Here is a 20,807-nt window from a genome sequence, read left to right on the forward strand (position 1 = left end):
GACTGGGTGGGCTGTGTTATTTCCATCGAAGAAGCTGACCTGTTCCCCCTTGGAAAGTCAGAGAAACGTCAAGTTAGAAACGACCCTCAAGAGTTTAAATTTAGCCAGCAGCATGTGCCATGTACCCAAGGCACCAGAAGATGGGTGTGACAGGTTGTCTGGGTGACAAAAGCCAGTCCTTGAAAGGCAGGGCAGGCTCGCCATAGACCTGCGTCGCCTGAAGTGTGAGCTGAAACAGCTAGAGTGGACGTGCAGGAGGCACAGCCACCACCACCAAGGCTGCCACGGTGATGACACTGATGGCATTGGGACAAGCTGCTGTGACGTCAGCACCTCCTTTCTCTGGCCCCTCACCATTGTCCAGTCGGGCTGTGGTGTTGTTTGGGACTTGGAAGAATATTTTCAGGTGGGAGGAGAAAGCAATGAGACTTGAGCACATTGCTGTGCCAAAGGTATCTCAACAACGTCCTCATTTGACTCGTAGTTCAAGGGTACAGTCCACCATGGTGGCAGAATCTTAGTTACATTTATCTACAGTCGAGAGAGAGAGAGAGAGAGAGAGAGAGAGAGAGAGAGAGAGGACAGACAGACAGACATTACTAACTTTCTCTCTCTCTTTTTTTTTTTTTTTTTTTTTTTGGTTTTTCGAGACAGGGTTTCTCTGTGGTTTTTGGAGCCTGTCCTGGAACTAGCTCTTGTAGACCAGGCTGGTCTCGAACTCACAGAGATCTGCCTGCCTCTGCCTCCCAAGTGCTGGGATTAAAGGCATGCGCCACCACTGCCCAGCTACTCTCTCTTTTTTTTTTTTTTTTTTAAATTCAATGTAGGACTGCAGTCCCTGGCACAGTGTACCAGTATTCAGGGTTCATCTTCCTTCCTTGGTTAAACCTTTTTGGGTACACCCCTACAAACACACCCAGAGGTATTTTTCACAGTGACCCTAAATTCAGTCCAGTTGACAGTGAAGGTTCTCCATCTCAGTTCATGCACTGCTGGGCGATAGTAGATGTGAGATGGTGGGGAGCAGAAGACTTAGCCTATGCCTTTGAGGCTCCAACCAGCCAGAGGGTGTGTGCTAGTGTGCTAATCTGTATTCATCTGCCTCTAGGTCTTTTCTCTTATTCTAGATTCAAGGAGAATCTTCTCGATCCTCCTCTACAGCTTCTTGAGGTCTGGAAACGTCCGACAGCTTTTCCAGTCTATGGCAGCTGGCAGAGCTTTCGGGACACAAGCAACACCACCTTCATGATCCCTGTCAGCCTGACCCTGAGAAAGGAGAGCCAGAGGGTTTCTGAGAGATGGGTTCTCTATGGAGATTGCTTACCCGGGCAGTGTCCAGGCAGCAGTCCGCAGACCTCGGCAGCAGGGGAAGCGGTATGGGAGGAGACTAAATTTAGCTGCATGTACTTCTTTCTCTGCATCCTGCATCTCTGATCTACTTGGCAGTTGAAAACCCAAGTTCTCAGATCTCTCTTGTGTCCCCGGGTTGGTTATTTTGCTAGATAAACCATTTGTGCAGAATGGTTTGTGTGCCTGCACCTGCTAGGCTGTTTTGGCATGCCGCAAATATTTTTCAATAGGATAACGCTGGAAGCATTTTTATTCCCTTAAAGTGATTTAGTTGAATTGAAAGGATATGTTTCTTTACTGTTTTTGTTTGTTTGTTTTATTTTGTTTTGTTTTTAAGATAGCATGTTTCTATAAAGCCCTAGCTGTCATGGTGTTCACTATATAGACCAGGCTGGCCATGAACTGGCAGAGAACTGCCTGCCTCTGCCTCTACCCCCTGAATGCTGGATCATTTTTTTTTATTATGTGTGTGTATGTATGTATGTATGCATGCATGCACACTCGTGGAGGTCAAAGGGCAATATGCAAAAGTTAGTTCTTCTCTTTTACCATGTGGGTCCCACACAGCTCATTCAGGTCATCAGGCTTGGTGGCAAACCCACGGAGCCATTGCTTCCCACATTGTTCACTGGTACAGGAGTTTTACATCCCCACACAGAAGCACAGGCATCCCTGAACGCCCCCTACCTTTGTGGTGGGGATTTGGAATTCACGGTCTATGATGGAAAGAACCAGAGGTGAAGCTATAACCATATTTGAGGGTTGACAATCTGAGGTCTAGCCTTGAATGTACCACTCAAGGCAAGGTACTTCCTCTGTTCCTGGGCACACACTGGGAATTTAGCTGAAGCACCTCCAAATCAACCCTGTGCCCAGTTTGGGATTTGACCCTTGAGCACTAATGCAGAAGGCAGCTTCTTGGCAAACTCCATGTTGTCTGAGGCTTCTGAGGTGGGAAGCAGAGTTGGGTTAGCCTTCCTGGTAGCCAGGGATCCTGATGGTGCTTGGGCTTCCCCTGAGATCTGGTGCCTTCTCACCCCACCCCCACCACACTACCTTACAGTTCACTCCTGGAAACCCTGTGTCTCACCTCTTAGCCTTTGCAGGGTCCTCTCCTCCCTTATCTCATCTCTCGGGGACTCACATTAAATGTCATCTTCTCTACACAGCTTACCCTGATTGCTTTTCGCCAAACACCAGGTCACGTGTCATCCTCTAAGGGTCTGCCCCTTGCCTCTCACTGTTCATCTTGAGGGCATGGACCGTCTTATACACCATCCTGGGCACCTCAGCTGTCTATCTGTGCCCCTCCCCTTTGCCACTGGGAAGGACAGTCCCTGTGCTGTCCTAATTGAGAAGACATCTGTTAACACTCCATGGTTTCAGAAGCAGCGGGAAGACATGGGGGTCCTTCTACAGAGATTTAAATCAGAGTCTGCATCGGTTACTTTCTTGTCGACTGTGACCAGATACCTGACAGGAGGCAACATGAGGAAGGACTTACTGTGGCTTGCTGTTTGAGGGGATGCTGCCAATCAAGATAGAGAAGGAAGGCCCGGAGACGGCTGCTCCTAAGTAAAACTTAAAGCTGCCTGTTCATACTTTAGAGGACCTAGAAGTCGAGAAGGAAGGGACAAGAAGTAGGACTGAGTTATAAACCTCCTGGCTCACCCCCAGTGACTACTTCTTCCATTGAGGTTTACTTCCTAGAGATTCCACAGCCGTCCCTGTGTGAACGGCACTGCCAGCTAGGAACTAACCGTTCAAACACGTGAGCTTGTGGTGAGCCTTTGTCCCTGAAAGCACCACAGAGCCTCTTGTAAGCCTGTCTAGTCTGTAGATGAGACCCTAACACCAGAATGCTTAGGTCCACAGGTTGAAGCGGCATGGACCCTGCAGTGGAAGCCTGGTTTCAGTCTGGGACAGTGTCTTCCCCTCCTGGGTTAGACATGGTCCTCCCTTCCCAGGTGTGCTTGCAAGAGGTAGTGGGCTCTTTATTTTCACAGGTGAATCTTAAAAGCCAAACCTACCTTATGCTTCCTGGACCCTAGCAGCTGTGGCTGCTATCAGGAAGCAGACACACCTCTCATTACCGCTAATTGCAGTCCTCCCTCTCCAGCAAGGGGCTCCAGGTCCAAGCTGCCTGGTTCTGTGACTGTGGTGACCTGCTTTATAGTCCTGGCTCAATGGCTCCATTACAGTGTCTTCCAGGCAGCTGCTCAAGGTAAATTAATACCTGGAGGTCTTTTTCCTTCTCTGGGAAATGTTAAGTATTGTAACAGGTTTTCATTTAAGGCTGTGCGAGGCTTAGTTCACCAGCTTGCTATTTGGAAGTTCTAACAAAACACCTTTATGAATAGCGACTGTAATACCCTTAATCCGCTAAACTTCCTGACATTTCAAACGGAGTGGATTGCTGAGAAAGAAATCAGGCTCGCCCATCTCTGTGCACTCACCCTGCCTGGGGATCTTCACTAAAGTACTTGGTACGACCCAGGAAAGACCAGGAAATCCCACACACTTGCTCCAGTTTTTAAATATCTCCTATGATTAGCATCTTTTCTGAGGGCGCAGGGGAGGCCAGGTATGGTTTACTTTCTTTAGTGTGGGGGTAGGGGCAGAGGAGTACACACATGCCACAATGCCACGTGAGTGAAGGTCAGAGGGCAACCTGTAGGAGTTGATTCTCTCCTTTCGCCATTCAGGTTCCAGGGATCAAATTCAGGCCATCAAACTGACAGCAAGCAACTTTACCTGCTGAGCCATCTTTCTGACTTCCCTGTAGTCTTTTTTAAAAGCAAATTTTGGAGCCACGTGGTTTCCTTCTTTGCTAGAAACAAAAACATATGCTTTATTTGAAAACAGGAGAAATGCAGAAAAGCAAGCAATAGGGCTTGAAGAAAAAGGTCGATACCGTCTGACTCAGAGACCCGTTCGCTTGCCAGTGCTTTCCCCATGCCCTCTGTCCGTGCGCTTTATTTTCAAAAGCTTAGCCATTTCTACTCACTGGCTCTGAGACAGCGCCACTAGCCTAGCCTCTGGGCTGCACTCAACTCCCTACAGAGCTGAGGATGACCTTGAACTTCTGATTCTCCTGCTTCTACCTCCCAAGGGCTGCTGTCATTTCTCCAGCATGCACCGTGAGCCTCGCACCAAGCTCTTCACGAGCATGGTGGCTTTATTTCACCTCTAAAAGTAGGGTTCCTGCCCCCTACCCACCCTCATGGTTCAGTTGATGTTGCCAAGAGGCACCTGCCCAAGCAGCTTGGCAGAACTGGGACTCGAACCTGGGGAGTGTGGCTCTGAAGTCCTTAAATTCAACTACCACTTTATTAACCTGGAGGAAATGAGAGCTGTTTTATAACTTGCTTGTCGGCAGGTACCTCGAGGCTACTGCGGGAGTATATCTTGTCAGAATTCCTTAGTTTCATTTTCAAGAACCATAGAGGTCTCTATTCAGTGAGGAGCCACCCTTTGATTAACTCTTTCCTACTGGGGGTGTTCTGGATGTTTCTTTTAGCCCTGTTGTTTTTAAACAATGCAAAGGCCATTGTTTGAGCTGGATGTATGCCCACTAGTGTGTGTGAGCTGTCTATAAAGCCCACAGTCTCTATATATTTTCCTTATAGTTCTGACACTGGTGCCATGGTGTCCTGGAACCTGGAGGACATAGTCTCCAGTATGTTCTCACTGTTGGTGACAGGGCTACCCTGAACCGTTCACCCTCGCCATTGTTCCTGGTTCCATGTTTGGAAGAAGGTTGGCTAAAGAATGGAGTCTCTGTCTCCGTCCAGTTGGCTGTCACAGCTGAATCCTCAGTGTTAACTGTCTGCATTTTTCTCTAAATTGAATGACAGTTTTTATTTATCTCTCTCTAAGCCTAAAGCAGAGTACAGAATGAGAATCTGCCGTGACATCACCCACTCATAGTGTCACCTAGTCTTCTAGGCAGAGAGAGGAGGAGGAGGGGAGCCATGGATTCAGCTTACTGTCTCACTCCACCAGTGAAGGGCACAAAGAGGCTGGCATTCTGCCTCATGTGCCAAGCGCAAAGTCAAGGCAAAAGCTCAGGAGTGATTGAAGCTGGTCAACCTAGATTTCACCATCAGTGTGGTCTTGGACAAGTTAGCCCCCCACTGACTTCATATAAACTGGGGGGGGGGCTAATGTCTGCTGCACAGGTACAATCAGATGGATTAAGCAGGGCAGTGAAAATTAGCAAAGGTGCACTGTGGCAAATGCTCAGCCGTTGAGAACTCTAGTCCCAGTTTCCTTTGTCGTCGAAGGTTCTTAAATTTTCTGTTATGTTTTGCCAGCATGTTTGACTGTGCACCACATACATACCTACTGCCCACAGAAGTCAGGAGATGGCACTGGGTCTCCTAGACCCGCTACATGGGTGCTAGGAACTGCAAGTGCTTTAACCCGTGAGCCGTCTCTCCAGCCCCCTGTGTTGGGTTGGGGCGTTAGCATGTAATGTCTCTATATCTTCAGCAGCTTCTGTACTTTTTTGATTATGGGTGATAAGATTTGTCTTTTAGGTAAGAATGAATTCACACTTACCTGGTACCCAAAGTTAATATCACTGGTGCATACAGCATGGATTTTCTTTTCCCTCCCTCCCTCCCTCCCTCCCTCCCTCCCTCCCTCCCTCCCTCCCTCCCTCCCTCCCTCCTCCTGTCTCTCTCTTTTGAGCCAGGGTCTCTCTACACAGTCCTGGCTGTCCTGAAAACCACTCTCTAGACTAGGCTGGCCTTAAACTCACAGAGATCCGCCTACCTCTGCCTCCTAAGTACTAGGATTAAAAGGGTGCACCAAGCCCCAATGTTTGGGTTTTCAATACAGGAGTGAAGATGATAAGCTCTTATTGTGTGCTGGAATCCTGTTTTCTTCTCAGCCCCTATTTCAAAACAGGCTTTCTCTGTGAGACTAATGGTCGAGTGAAGTTTAATTCTTAACCAGCGTGTAACTTTTTAGATGGCCTTCCTGCTAGACAAATACCTAGAATGATTTGGGCTCTCAGCCAGATCCCACCCCACCCCCCTTTTTCTTTTGAACTAGACAAGATTGTGGTTTACAGATTGTAGAAGGTTTTGTGAACCAATTTTATAGTTTCCTATAAATTTGGACGGGAAATAACGAAATGCCAAGGCTAAGGCAGGAGCAGGTTTTCTTCATAAAGAGCCTCTTACCTCATGGTGGCAGAAGGTCCCATGCGGTGGGACACTGAGAGCATCCGATGCTTGTCTGGTCCTTGGAAAGGTGGCCATGAGTTTGGGGGCTGCCCTATCCCCAGCAGAAGGTAGATGGCTTGGGAGTCAGTTTCTCCGAGAAATGATTTTTTTCTGAGGATTTCAGTAGAAGATCCAGGGGTAAGCATCATGCCAGGAGGGACCTCAAGGGACTGTATGGGCAAGTGTTTTCAGAGCCACATTCAGAAGGTGGCCTGTCCTGTCAGCATGGCCGAGAGTTCTATTCCCAGCCCTTATCCAGTGTCCTCTCTTCTGTTCTGTAGTATACCTCCAAGGTGTGAGAGCTGCCTGAGTCTGAGCCGGTACAGAGGGACCTTGAGTCCCCTGACCGTCGGCGTAAGTCACAGCCTGCTAGGGGCTGGCCCAGGTGATCAGATATTTTGCTAACATGTATGTATGTGAGCCACATGCATGCTTGGCGCCTGAGTAAGTGTGTTGGATCCCGTAGAGTTACAGACATGTGGCTGCTGTGAATCGAACCGGGGTCCTCTGGAAGAAAGGTAGTGCTCTTAACTGCTCAGCCATATCTCCAGCCCCCTCGCTTAGTCTTTGTTGTCCCTGGTTCTACGTCTTCTTAACTGTAATTTTTATTACATCTACTTATTTGTGTATGTGCACTTACATCGGGTTGACAGGCTTGGTGTCGAGCACCATTAGTCACTGTGCCCGCTGTTTTACTCCACCCTAGCCTGCCTTTCTCTCTAGTTATCACATCCTGCAGTGGGCATGTTCACAGATACCCAGGAAGGTGTATCTTTAGAAAATGGGGAAGGGCCACTTTGCATAGTTCATGAAGTACCTATCTTGATCGGTTGACAGATTGATTTGTTTTGTGTCAGGGTCGCATGTGGCCTGAAGCTTCCTGTGTACTCTATGACCTTGAACTTCTGATCCTCCTGCCCCCAAACCCAAATGCTGGGACTATATGGGTACAGCACTGTGCAGAGCTAAGGGTCCTACCCAGGGTTTCCTTTCCGCCAGACAAGCTCATTGCCACGGAGCCACACCCCCAGCCCCATTGCCCATCTCTACTGCCCTCTTGAAATGGTCTCACTTTGTGGCCCCAGCTGGCCTGTACTATATAGTCTTGAGTGACCTGAAGCTTGCTATAGAGACTAGGCAGGCTCAAACTCACAGAGATTGGGGCTGGAGAGATGGCTCAGCAGTCAAGAGCACTGCCTGCTCTTCCAGAGGACCCAGGTTGAATTATTGGCACCCACATGGCAGCTCATAGCTGTCTGTAACTTCAGTTCCAGGGAATCTGAACCTTTACACCAATGTACATAAAATAAATTTAAATAAATTATAAAAACAGAAACATTAAATAAAAAGCGAGAAGCCTTCCATTTGATCAATGCAATTAAACCAGATTTAATTGCACAGAGACCTTCCTGACTCTTCCTTCAGAATGCTATAATTAAACCCATATACCACCATGCTTGCCTCTCTTAATGGAGATAATATTGCAGCTTCAAAGCATGTATTCAGACACTCAGAATTCGATCTGATCTTTCTATAACTGCTTGCCCTGTAGAATTGTGTAGTATACCTGTAAAATATATTTTAATAAACAAAAACTGTTTCATTTTCTTAGAGATATATGCTAGAGCATTGTCTGCCTTTTATTTATGCAGGTATTTCCATGTTGGCCATAACTTCTAGCAAATGTATGATTACTAAATCAGCCTTTTTCAGAACTCAAAGCAGTGGCCCATTGAAATCCTGAATAGGTATCAATGGTGTGGTGTACATATTTTAATTTCCCAGATTCTATAAAATGGAACACATCCATCTGCCAGATTTCATTCCTTGAGTACCCTTTGGGTTACTTCCTGCTGGTAGTAGAGTTTGGCTGTATAAAAACAAGTAGAACATTTCCTTATAATTTCCTTAGCTTTTTGCCAAGTGATGGAAAAATCTTTTTTTCAAACCTTTGCTATTAACATGATTTTTTAAGTGAAATTCAGTGGCCTCCAGAGCATTTCCTATCAATAGTTGATAATTTCTTCATTACCTTGTGCTAGAGGGCCTGACAGACTTATATGGAGTTGGATGTGTTTCTATTCTGATTATTTCTTGTAACTGAATAAATAATAAAGTAAGTTCTCTATCATCTGGTATAAATTCAGTGGTTTCAATATGAAAAACTGCATATTGTGAATCAGTAACTATGTTAAGAAGTTCCTTAAAATCCATTAGTACCATGAGAATAGCATGTAATTCTGACATTTTTTATAATCATAATCATAAGTAGGGCCACTCTACTTAAATTTTCTGATTTGTAACCTGCCTTTCCTAATTTATTTGCATCTGTATAGAATGTAGGGGCTCCAGATATTGGTGTTCCCCATACAATGCGAGGAAAGATTCAGTTAGTTCTCTTTATAAATTGAATTCTCTTGCTCTTGGGATGTTTGTTGTTAATCTCTCCCAAAAGATTACTGCAAGCTCTTTGTCAAGATTTACTTTCTGCCCATAATTTGTTAATTTCATCATTAGTTAAAGGTACTGCTATCATTTCTGCTAGGTCTGTTCCTGCTAATTAATGAAGTCTCAATTTTCCTTTTAGAATTAACTCAGAGACCTTTTCTACACACGTTTTTAATTTTTTACTTTGTTTATGTGGTAAAAAAAAATCCATTCTAATATCATACCCTCCCTCTGCATTAAAATTCTGATAAATTATTGTACCATTCATACCTATGTTTACAAGACCTTCAATGACAAAGTCATTTACTTGTATTTTTAATTTTTGTTCTATGTTCATTTATAGAAGTTGGCCAAAATATTTGCTTTACGGTTTCTCCTGAATTTTTTTTCCTATAGTTTTTCTATCATCTAGAACAGTATGGTTTCTTACAATAGGCATTAGGTTCTTTAATTGCTCTGAAAAGGAGTTTCCTCCACAATAATTGGAAATGACTGAACCCAAATTTGGCACGAGGGTCTGGGAGAGGCCTCTCGAGGCGTTTCCCAACAGCTCAGAGTTACTGTGACTGTCCCTTGTTGATACACATTCGTTAGCTCAGTGCCTGTCCATGCCACACCTGCTGCATAATCCAGAAGGGAGGAATGTTATATTTGGATTATGTTTAGAAAAAAACATTGTTTCCAGGAATACCCTGCTTACAATTTCTTTTTAGGTAACCTTATTGACCACAATTGAAACACTTGACATTTCAATTTTTCCTCAAACCTCTGGAAATCACCTCTCCTAGCCAATCATCATCATGGTCATTAGATTCAATATTGGCTGTATCTTGGCTCCATTCCTTCAAGGGTGCTGATCTTATCTTTAATGGCCTAATTACCCCTTTGCATTGAGCATTAGCCTTTTAAGAGCCAGAGATTCAATTATTATTTGTCTAGCTTCTGAATTTGGTATCATTCTATTTACTGCTGAAGTCAATCTTTGTAAGGAATTCGTGAAGGTTTCCTTTGGGTCCTATATAACCTTAGTAAATGGCTTAATTTTTTTCCTACTTCTTCAATTTTGTTCCAAGCATTCAAAGCTGGGGTATAGCATAAAGCCAAGGTGTGGTCATCATATAGAGAGTGCCTTTGCATATTATCATAATCTCCCTCTCCAAGAAACTGATCTTGGGGGATTTCCATACCTCTAGCCCTACTTTGTTGTTCAGTGGTTTTAGCCTCATCTTCCCACCAGGGTCTGGTCTCCATTGTAACTGAGGGCCAGGCTCTAAGACTACTGCATCCAAGTCTCTGCAGCCTTGAGGGGTAATTCTATTACAAGTTGACCATGAGTTTAACATCTGTTTCACAAATAGTGAAAGCATGCCATATGAGACTTATCACTTCCTTGAATCTCCTTAAATCTAACATTTCCACAGCTCTTACACAGCCTTGGGGATATCTATCATTTGGCAGTTGTCCCTATAAGGTTACTGGATAAGTTAAAGTTGGCTGTTTGTAAACCTTAGTATTCCTCTCTAACCTTAAAGTGCCATGCTAAGATTGCTTCACCTTTAAATTCCTCCTTTTGGATCCGAATATCTCTATGATCTGTTTTTAATAAATGTTTGTAAACCTTGTATCTTAGCACTCATATTAAGTGATTTTAGTGATGAAACAAAAATACTAATGGTGATGTTTACAATTGATATTACATAAGTTCCATCTAAATTAGCTATTCTCTCACTTAATTGTCTCATTTTCTTTTTTTTTTTAAAAAATATTTATTTATTCATTATGTATACAATATTCTGTCTGTGTTATGCCTGCAGGCCAGAAGAGGGCACCAGACCCCATTACAGATGGTTGTGAGCCACCATGTGGTTGCTGGGAATTGAACTCAGGACCTTTGGAAGAGCAGGCAATGCTCTTAACCTCTGAGCCATCTCTCCAGCCCCAATTGTCTCATTTTCAAACCATCCATCATATCATCATGCAGAGATCTAACTCTCTCCATTGTAATAGTGTTTCTCCCTTTTTCTTTCATATAGGGAAAAGCTCTCTCTTTTAACTAATTCTTGCCTTTAAGAATTCCCAATCAGGGGGGCTGGAGAGATGGCTCAGAGGTTAAGAGCACTGGCTGCTCTTCCAGAGGTCCTGAGATCAATTCCCAGCAACCACATGGTGGCTCTCAACCATCTGTACTGAAATCTGGTGCCCTTCTCTGGCGTGCGGGAATACATCGAGGCAGAATGTTATATACATAATACATAAATCTTTAAAAAAAAAAAAAAACGAATTCCCAATTCCCAATCAGGGGCTGGAGAGATGGCTCAGCGGTTAAGAGCACTGCTTGCTCTTCCAGAGGACCTGGGTTCAATTCCCAGCACCCACAGGGCAGCTCACAACTGTGTGAAAATGCAGTTCCACAAAGATCTGACACCTTCACACCAATGCACATAAAATAAAGTTAAATAAATCATTAAAAAAATTTTTAAAAAGGAATTCCCAATCATCTCACCAGATCCGCCAACAATGATGGTGAAATGTGAAGTTAGCACATCTGAGCGGAGAACACAGGCAGTGAGCAGCCTGGCTGAGGACAGCTGCAGCTGCTAGCGTGTAGCTGTGAGCCAAGAGTCGCAACCTCAGGAGGGGGGTCGAGGGGAAGCCTACAACCCGTGGGGAGAGGGAGCCTGCTGTCTGAGAAACGCATAGGCGATTATGTGGAAGACGCATGTTTGGAGGGAGCTTCCTGACGGCGGAGCCAGCCGGCCTAGGGTGTGTAAGTCCTGTGGCGTTTGAAGCCCAGGTGTTTCTGGAGTTTGGGTGGCAGCTGGAGACTGTGATAGAAAGGGTGCAACAGGAAAATCCCAAACTTGCTCAGGGGCTTAGGGAAAAAAGAAAACCTAGCCGGCAGGGCGGTGATTCCAGTAGGAGCCCCGATGTTCAGGTGTGCAGCCTCATACGCGGCAGTGGACAGGCAAGCGACTGCTTTGCGAATCTGTGCTTTAAAATTGGGCACCAATTGTTGTGTGAGTTTTAATTGGTGTTAATAATAAAAGCCCAAGCCGGATATGGGGTAAATGCTGAAAGATCACAGACAAAGGAGCAGGCAACAGCCAACTCCTACCTCGCTAACTCCTCAGGCAAAAAAGGGCCCGAGCTCCTGTCTCTTTCCGCCTTATATCCCTCTCTGCCCAGCCATATCACTTCTTGCCTGTGTAGAACCCCAGACTGCTATCATTAGCTAGCAACTAGCTCTGCCCTCTGATCTTCAGGCAATGCCGCTTTATTTGTTAGAGCACAAACAAAATATCACCATACATAGGGTCCAAGATTTTAGTGTCGTGTCTTTGCCTTTTGCTTTTGAAGTAAGGTATTATGTAGGCTGGGCTAACCTCACACTCGTTACATAGCTGAAGGTGCCTCCACCCTCTGTGAGCTGGGATTATAGACACATTTGCCAGTGAGCATCAAACCCAGAGCTTGTGTGCTGAATAAGCACTCTACTAACTAAACTGCTGCCACCATAGCTTGGGGATCCTCTTACATTTGGAGAGACAGGTAGTATGTTATCAGAGGGAGGTGGGGCACTAAAGAAGGGGCACCTCCCTGCTATGGCTTGAAGATAGTAGTGCTTATAAACTGTGCCCTCGAGGGCACACAGTAATTGCTTTTGCAGAGGACCTGGGTTCAGTTTGCAGCTCCCACCTCAGGCTGCTCACAGTTATATCTAGCTCCAGATTCAGGGGTTCTGGTGCCCCCTTTCGGCCTCTGTGGGAACCTGCATGTATGTGATCACAGGCACACAAGCAGAGCAGGGTGGGTAGGGGAAGTAAATAAGGCTGTTCTTAGATCCATTTCCTTAATGTTCTGTCTTGTGGTATTCCCAGAATAAAGTCTTGTTCTATTCCGAAATCTGGGTAGAGTTTAATCAGTTTCTTTTGCTTTTGAAAAATGACAGTAACCTTGGAACCTTGACATCTTTGATAACCGTGGTTATGAGGAGAGTGAAACTGTTGTGAGTTCTAGGTCATTAGAATTTGGCCAGGGTTTTTTGTTTGTTTATTTGCTTTGTTTTGTTTTTTTTTTTTTTTTTCCTGGTGTTTCTCTGTGTAGATTTGACTGTTCCAGGATTCACTCTGTAGACCAGGCTGGCCTCTATCTCACAGAGATCCACCTGTCTCTGCCCTCCAAGTGCTGGAATTAAAGGAGTGTGCCACCACTGCCTGACTAGAATTTGGCCAGTTTTTAAGTCAGGTCAGAAATGAAACCTCCTAGCTGAAAACTAGGGAAGTACCTACTGGTGCGGGAGTTGAGTGGCTCACCTGCATTGTTTTGTTGTTGGGCTTTGTTTGTTTGGTTTTTTTCTGTATGTATGTTTGTTGTGGTTTCCCGTCTCCTGTTACCTAGGTCTTTTTCTTTAATTTTTAAAAGAATTTATTTTATGTGTGTTGATGTTTTGTGTCACTTGTGTGCCTTGTACCAACAGAGGCCGGAAGAGGTCCTTGGATCCCTTGAAACTGGGATAAACAACTGAGCCACCATGTGGGTACGAGGAATCATACTGAGGTCCCCTGCAAGAGCAACCGGTGCTCTTAACTTCTGAGCCATTCTCCAGCCCATCTGGGTCTTTTTTAGTCACACCTGATTGTCCCCTGCTTTGAGGAATTCAGTCTTTCATATTAGAGATGATATTTACATCTGACCACAGAAAGAAAACCGAAGTCCCCTCCAAGCACTGTTCTTTTACAGTACACTTGCCTTGTGCATGACAGAGGTTATCCCTGTCATAAGTTATAAGACACTTTGTCCACAGGGGACCCACCCCTTATTTTAACCCTCCCAGTATCTGTTCTTTTTCAGTGAGGTCAACACCAAGCTGCCCCCTGCGACTTGCAGGCTCCACCTCCTCGGACCTTGGCCCTCTGGCCTGACCATCTCCTAGGCTCCCTTTGGTTCCCTGGTCACTCTGCTGAGCCCTGAACTCTTGGACTCCATGTGTAGATCACACCCTGTCTGGAGGACTGGACTCTTGTCCAGGAAGGCTCCTGCACTCGGAGACTCACACAGCCAGCTCCCACACTGCTTTCAGGGCCACAGGAGATGGGGAAAGCATCAGACCCCTCCGGGCTGCTGTATCATCCCCTATCACTAACTAGCTGCCTAGTTTACCTTGGTCACCTCTTACTTTGCTGCTCACAGATGAAACTTCCTAGTCTCTTCTGAGAGCTAAGCTCCGGTTATCTTTTCTCTTAACTGCTGTGTGTGCATTTAGAGCAGGGCCTGCCAGGCAGGTTGCACCCCCCCTCCCCCGTAGATATGCATTAGCTGGGTGTGCAGATGAGTAAATGAACACATAGGCAACCCCTACTTTATCTCTGTGGCTAGCTAGTGGTGTGTTTGTTTGTTTAAAACATGTTCTATTGCTAAAAGCAACTGCAGAATGTATGTGTGTCTACATTTCTTTGTATACACCAGTTCAGACCCTCAGACATATTGTAAAGAAAAACTAGTAATTTCTAGAGCAAAGAAGAAGGCCATCAGAGCTTTGAAGGACACTGGTCAGCCAGAGCTTGCATCTCCCCTGACTTCAGCCTCGGTAAATCTGGCTGAGCCACACTTACCCTCCACCCAACCCCCACCACGACCTAACCCACTGCTGCTGCCTCAGGTGGAGGCGGGCCCTGGGGGCTGAGACAGGAATGAGTAACCTCCCTGGCTGCGGACGCTCCTTCAAGATTGCAGTCTCAGCTCCTAGACTCTTTGCCTTTTTATTCACCTGGGAAACACTCCCAGCCTCGCCCCCTCCTTCCTTCTTTGAATCAAATTTTATTCCTTCTCAGGCAGGTGAGGGCCAGAAGGGTCTCCGTCCCATTCTGAAAGCCTCTGTTTGCTAAGCAAACGCTGCCCCTGCAGAGACCCTGCAAGCTCAGGTTATAACTTCCTTTCCCCTCCACCCTACCCCCTATACACACGTACTCCCTAACCAGCTATGCGGGCAACCTGGCCCCCAGGGGTAGGCCTAGCTCAGGGAAAGTCTTCCGAGGCTGCTGAGAGCCAAACTGTAGGATTTGGGGAAAGTAAGTAGGGGCTTGAATCATCTTTGCTCTTTCCGTGGAGATAAAAGTCATGACCATAACATAACTTAGTTCTTAGTTTCCAGCGGTGAGACTGTTGGTTCCTTCTTCCGGCGTCTGTTTCTGTGATGCCTTCTGAGTGCTGGATTACAAATTTAATATGAGATTAGCTGGGCTCAACTCCTTCCCATCCCAAATTTAGGCCCTCTCTGGTCCCATCTTCCTTTCTCACCGGTCTACCTTAAAGCTCTATGTAGCATCGTACAGGCTGGGATTCGTTGTCTTTTAAAACATTTAGAGGAATTAATGCATATTTCCCTTGGCACCCCAATAACACTGGTCTCCGTAGATAGAATTGTGTGTCCTTATTAAGCATACAGATAGGTAAAATATCTCTCTCTCTCTCTCTCTCTCTCTCTCTCTCTCTCGGCTTGTCATTTTATTCAAATGCTTTGAACTCACATCTCCCTGACTGAGCAAAGAGTAGTTATGTTCGCAGAGTTTCACGAAGTTAAAAGAAGCACACGTGGTTGAAAAGACCTTGGGTGTTTTCCATGCAGTAGGTGTGAGATCTGTGATAGCTGAATCTGGGCCATGTACAGGACCGTATATTCTGTGCTTTACGGTAGGGTTTCTGTGTTTGCTGTTAGGTTTGCTTTGCTGAAACTTCTCACAGCTGACTTGCTACCAGCGCTGAGCCCTGACCTCCACTCCCTCAGCACTTTAAAGGTTAATTTTGTTGGCGGATCGGATTTCCCTCCAGGGCTGGGGGAATGGTGACACTCTCCTCTCTAGTCCCTCAGTAGCAGATTCACAGGGTGCTGTGACTGCCTGGCCCGGCGTGGGCGGGACGGCCGGCTGCAGAGACTGCAGTACCCTAAGAGTCACTCGGCTTCTTTGTCCAGCGTTCTCCAGGGACCATAATGTAGTGCCATGCTCTGGCCTAAGAACCTTACCAGGTAGGACAGTTTCTCAAAGATCTGGGACTAGGGGTGGAGGGGGGGAGGGAGTATGATGCCTTGTGGCTCCTCGGCTAGCATTGAGAAGCCGGCAGAGCAGGCAGTGGGGCAGCTGCCAAAAATCACTGCCTCTGTGTGTGTGTGTGTGTGTGTGTGTGTGTGTGTGTGTGTGTGTGTGTGTGTACAAATCCCGCCTCCCCACCTCCTCCCCTTTTAACCTTGGTGGCTTAGAGGTGGCTGGGACACACCTAGACATTTCTGCCAGCCAGGGTGCTCCAGTCGGCTTATCAAACTAGGCTCCCGAGCCTGAAAGACTGAGTGTTGATCACCCAGCTGTTGTCTCAAGTCTTCATTCCAGGTCTTTTTGGTTGGTTGGGGGAAGGGGAGCGAAGTGAGCTGGAGTGGTCCACACAAGGGCTGTTGGTGGCTTGATTAAAGTGGATTGCGAGATTTTGTTTAGAATCTAAGGGAGCCTGATGAGGCTGTGGTTGTGTTTACTAATACTGAAAATTACCAAGTGGGTCTTTTTTTTTTTTAAAAAAAAAAAATACTTCTAGAAATTAGGTCCCAGAAGTGTAATGCTGAAACTGGCATGATCAGTTTTAACATTATACTCCATATGCATACATATATATCTATTCAGAGGAGGGTAAGCCTAACCAGGGAGAAGAAAATGATTATGGCCACCAAGCATCTGGCAGACACCCTCTCCTTTACTTTTCCTTGTGAAGCCTGAAATGAGTCAGTGGGAACTCAGAGATGTTAAGTCAGTCAGCCAAGATCACACAGCTCATAGGAACGTGACTGTACAGAAGGTGTTTCCTGACTGTACAGAGGGTGTTTCCTCTGGTTGGGGATTCCGGAGAGCACGCTGCGGCAACCTGGTTAAGAACCTGCTTGTTTCTAGGAAGGCGAGGGCCCTGGGTTGGGAACAGCCCTGTTCTGCAGCAGGATCGAGCTGCCGGGAGTTCTGACCTCCTGATGGCCAGTGTTGTGGAGAGCTCAGACTACTGGTCACAGCTGGGAAGGCCGGTGACCTTGGAGCTGGCCAGAGACTGTGGGCCTCCTTCCAGGCAGCTGAATGAGTCTTAGAGGGGGAAGATATCCAGCCTGAATGTTAATGGTCCCCAGGCTTTGGCAGCAGCCGTATATGTGTATGGCTAGGTCGTCCTATTAGCTATGGCCTCACTTCTCTTCACTTGTAAGGCTGATTTTGAGGGGTAGGTGGAAGTTTTCTTTGCATTTATTGATTTGTATATGTGTGAGTGTTTTGCCTGTTTGTAAGTATGCTATATACTCGCCTGGAGAGCGCTGGATCTTCCAGAACTGGAGTTGCAGGTGGCTGTGAGTCACCATGTGGGTTCTGAGAACTGAGCTAGGGTCCTCTGCTAGAGCAACAATGCTCTTAATCACTGAGCTGGCTCAACAGCCCTGAGGGCTAGTTGCTCTTCCTTCCTTCCTTCCTTCCTTCCTTCCTTCCTTCCTTCCTTCCTCCCTCCCTCCCTCCCTCCCTCCCTCCCTCCCTCCCTCCCTCCCTCCCTTCCCCTCCCTCCCTTCCTTCCCAGGTCTCTTTATATAGCCCTGGCTGTCCTGGAACTCATTACATAGGTTCACCTGCCTCTGCCTTCTGAGTTCCGAGGTTAAAGGCATGTCCTACCATGCCTGGTGAGGCGTAGTTTCTTGACCTAGTTCCTTATCTGACATTTACTCCAGAAGGCGGAACTTTAAAGGAAAGCCCTTGCCAGCAGAGAGGGAGCCTGCCACCTCTGCCTCTCTGCCTGCTGCCCTGGAGAACCGTGTCTCTTGTGTATTCAGCTTTCTAGAGCCCTGAGATGCATTGGGAACTAAGTGGAGATTGGAGTAAGGAGAATTCAGTGAATGTTGGTTACCCGCACACCCACCCACCCACCTCCTGAGACTGGGATTTATCTCCTCACCCCATTTTCTTTAGCTCATTGAGATGTTTTCAAATGAACTGTCCTTGGTTTGCAGAACAGGTGGAAGTTCTGATTTCTTACATAACCCTCCCCTCTGCCAAAGTAAATGGATTAACTTTCTCCCTGTACATGGTTCGCAAGAGCTCTGGAATCAGTTGCGAGTCCGCCAAGCTGGGCACCTTCAGCAGCTCGCTTGACTCCTGTAGCTCCCCTAACACATCCATGACAAAAGGAGGTAGTTTGCACTTGCTAGGGCAATGTGATGGGCTGCCATCTGTAGGACTCGGGGCTGTGTCCAGATCTGGTCACCCTTGTTTTCATTGGTTGCAATGGCTGAATTCTGTGGATGCTTAGGGGAAACGTACCTTCTGGGAAGTTGAAAATGAGGATGAGTCTGTTGAGAACCTTGGCCCAAGATGACTAGGGTCTGGCAATGGCTCAAGCTGAGCATGGTGGAGCCTGCGAGGAGAGAAGGCTTTGTGTGGCTGAGGTCAGCAGACACTCTGGTGCCTGTTACAACAATGAGAGTCTGAGGCATCCAGACCAAAGCCTGGGGTGTTCAACCATGCCGAGCCCCTGAAAGCAGAGGGAGAATTTCACGCTTCCTCCCGGGGACCACCTACTTGTCCAGGAATGGGTTAGCAAAATGGGACAAAGGTGCTGTGGGATGAAACCTAAGCCTGGAGCCTTCTCATCTCTGCTAAATCCTCTCTAAGCCTTCTTGGTGGGGTTTCTGTTTCCCTCTATCCCAAGTGATTGGGCTTGCACCTGGCACCATCCATAGACGCGCTTTTCCCCTGGGACCTTGTCCACTAATCGTAACAAAAACCATATGCCTCTCCCCATACACACGCGCTTGCACACACATACACACACACACACACACACATGTACGCACGCACACACTTTACTGCCTGTTTCACAATGTCAGTGATGCCTCCCTCCCATACCTTGCAGGTTCCCTACAACCTGGGCCTCAGCTGCTCTTTGCTGGTGCTCTCTGATTTGCCTGGAAAGCTGTGCACACCTATCAAACCCTCTGTTTCCCCCCAAAGAACCAGAGCTGGTGTCATTAGCACAATACCACTCAAGTCTCCCAGCAATGAGGGTGTTCTAACAAGGTAATTGCCATCTGGATTCCAGCAGAGACCTAGTTGGTTGTTTCTCTGCAGAGCTGGCTCAGCCTCCTGCCTCGTGAGTTTAGTGGCACCCTTGCCCCCTTCTAGGTCAGGCAAAACTTGTTGACTTCGGGATTTAAACTCTGCCCCTACAAAGTTCAAATTAAACTTGTGGGTCTTTTTTTTTTCTTTTTTGTACTAGAACTGAAAACAGCATATGTTAGCTCCAGAGAGAGGTGGCTTGCTTGTGTGTGTGTGTGTTTTTTTTTTTTTGGTGGTGGTGGTACTGGGTTTTTTTGTTTGTTTGTTTGTTTTGTTTCTTTGGTAATTTTTTTTCTCCCAGTGCTGGGGGTCCCAAGTCCTCATGCTGTTTCTGAGCTACATCCACACCCCACTTTTTAAATAAAAGTAGCTGTGTCTTCTGAGCTGTGGGCTGTAAGACCTTCTACTGTATACTGACTAGATGTGTCTTACAGTCTGTGAAGTGAGGGCTGGGGCAATAGCTGAAGGGGGAGACTTGTGTTTGAATTCCCAGACCCATATCAAACTGGACACACTGAGGATTTAAGTCTGAGATCTCATGGCTCCTAGGACTGTGGGCTAGCCTGGTGTAGACACTGGCACCGAGGCCCAAACCAGGTGAACACCATGTTGAGTGTGTCCTTTGATCTCCATTGACTTTGTAGTCTGCATGCAGCCCTCAGGCATGAACACGCACATGCGTGCACAAACACACACAAACGCATGTGCGTGCGCACATCACACTTAAATGACCTGTAGTGGACACTCACTAATCCACTTCACAGGTTCGCACTGCTCTGACCTTTGGCCTGTTTTCTCCAAGTCTGTTTCCTTATCTCATGGACACTGGGATAAAACAAGTTTAATAATAACACAATACCTAAGAGGCTGTGAGTGCTGCCTCATGTCTTGATTTGAGAACTATGAGAACGTGAGGAAATCATATGTTAGGGATGTTAGCAGGACTTTCCACATCAACTGGAGCAGGGTTCCCCATCAACATCACTTGGGTCCTTTATGAAAGGCTTTTGAAGGCTTCCCTAATGGAACCCTGGAGCATCTAGGGGTTAGCGATGCTCTGAGTCAGCCCGATGGTGGGGAAATAGTTAACATACCTGTTTGGTTGGAAATGCAGGAAGGCAACCTTTCCCTTTCTTTTCCTGGGGTTTTCTGGTAAGCTTAGAGCTGCCCTTGCTCACTCATCCACGCAGAAGGACCTCATTCCAATCAGGCCCGGGGGTTTCAGGGAACAATTGCCTTGAACAATAGCCAGAAAACAAGTTCCACCAGTCTGGGCTTTTTGCAACTGAATGCAGCTGTCTGGCTGAGGCAGGGGTTGGGGGCGGGGTGGCAGAGTGGGCTCCACTGGGACTCCTCAGCTGAGCTGCTGGAAGGGCTAGCAGGTAAGGGCTGGAACACGTGGAGTTTAGTTAAGTGCAGAGAGGCCCTGGATGGTTCCGAGGACACTGAAGTCTAGGGAGGATCCTGCCTCTTAAGGGCTGTGCGATTAATTTTTTACAGTGTCATTTAGCACATCTTTTCCTTGAACACATCGTATTATCTCTCAAGGATCCTATTTGAAAACCTTAATGAGGCCTTCCTCTCTCCCTCCTTCAATAATTCCAGAGTCAGGGCGTGTAAATCTGGGTGGGAAGATCTGAAAGCTTGTCCCTCT

At 46.6% G+C, this 20,807-nt stretch overlaps 1 protein-coding gene across 11 annotated transcripts in view; it reads left to right on the top strand.

The window, feature by feature from the left end:
• Nav2 (neuron navigator 2) overlaps positions 1-20,807 on the top strand; it is a 635,485-nt gene that overhangs the window by 534,965 nt on the left and 79,713 nt on the right. Inside the window, exon 1 of one of the 11 annotated variants that reach the window (XM_057756593.1) lies at positions 16,010-16,056. The exons of the other annotated variants lie outside the window; for them this stretch is intronic. Coding sequence (XP_057612576.1) covers positions 16,031-16,056 — 26 coding nt within the window. The 5' untranslated portion in view covers positions 16,010-16,030. Of the gene's footprint in view, positions 1-16,009; positions 16,057-20,807 lie in introns of those variants that run through there. 11 annotated transcript variants of the gene reach the window in all.

Source organism: Chionomys nivalis, chromosome 23 (assembly GCF_950005125.1).
Source record: "Chionomys nivalis chromosome 23, mChiNiv1.1, whole genome shotgun sequence".
Lineage (NCBI taxonomy): Eukaryota > Metazoa > Chordata > Mammalia > Rodentia > Cricetidae > Chionomys > Chionomys nivalis.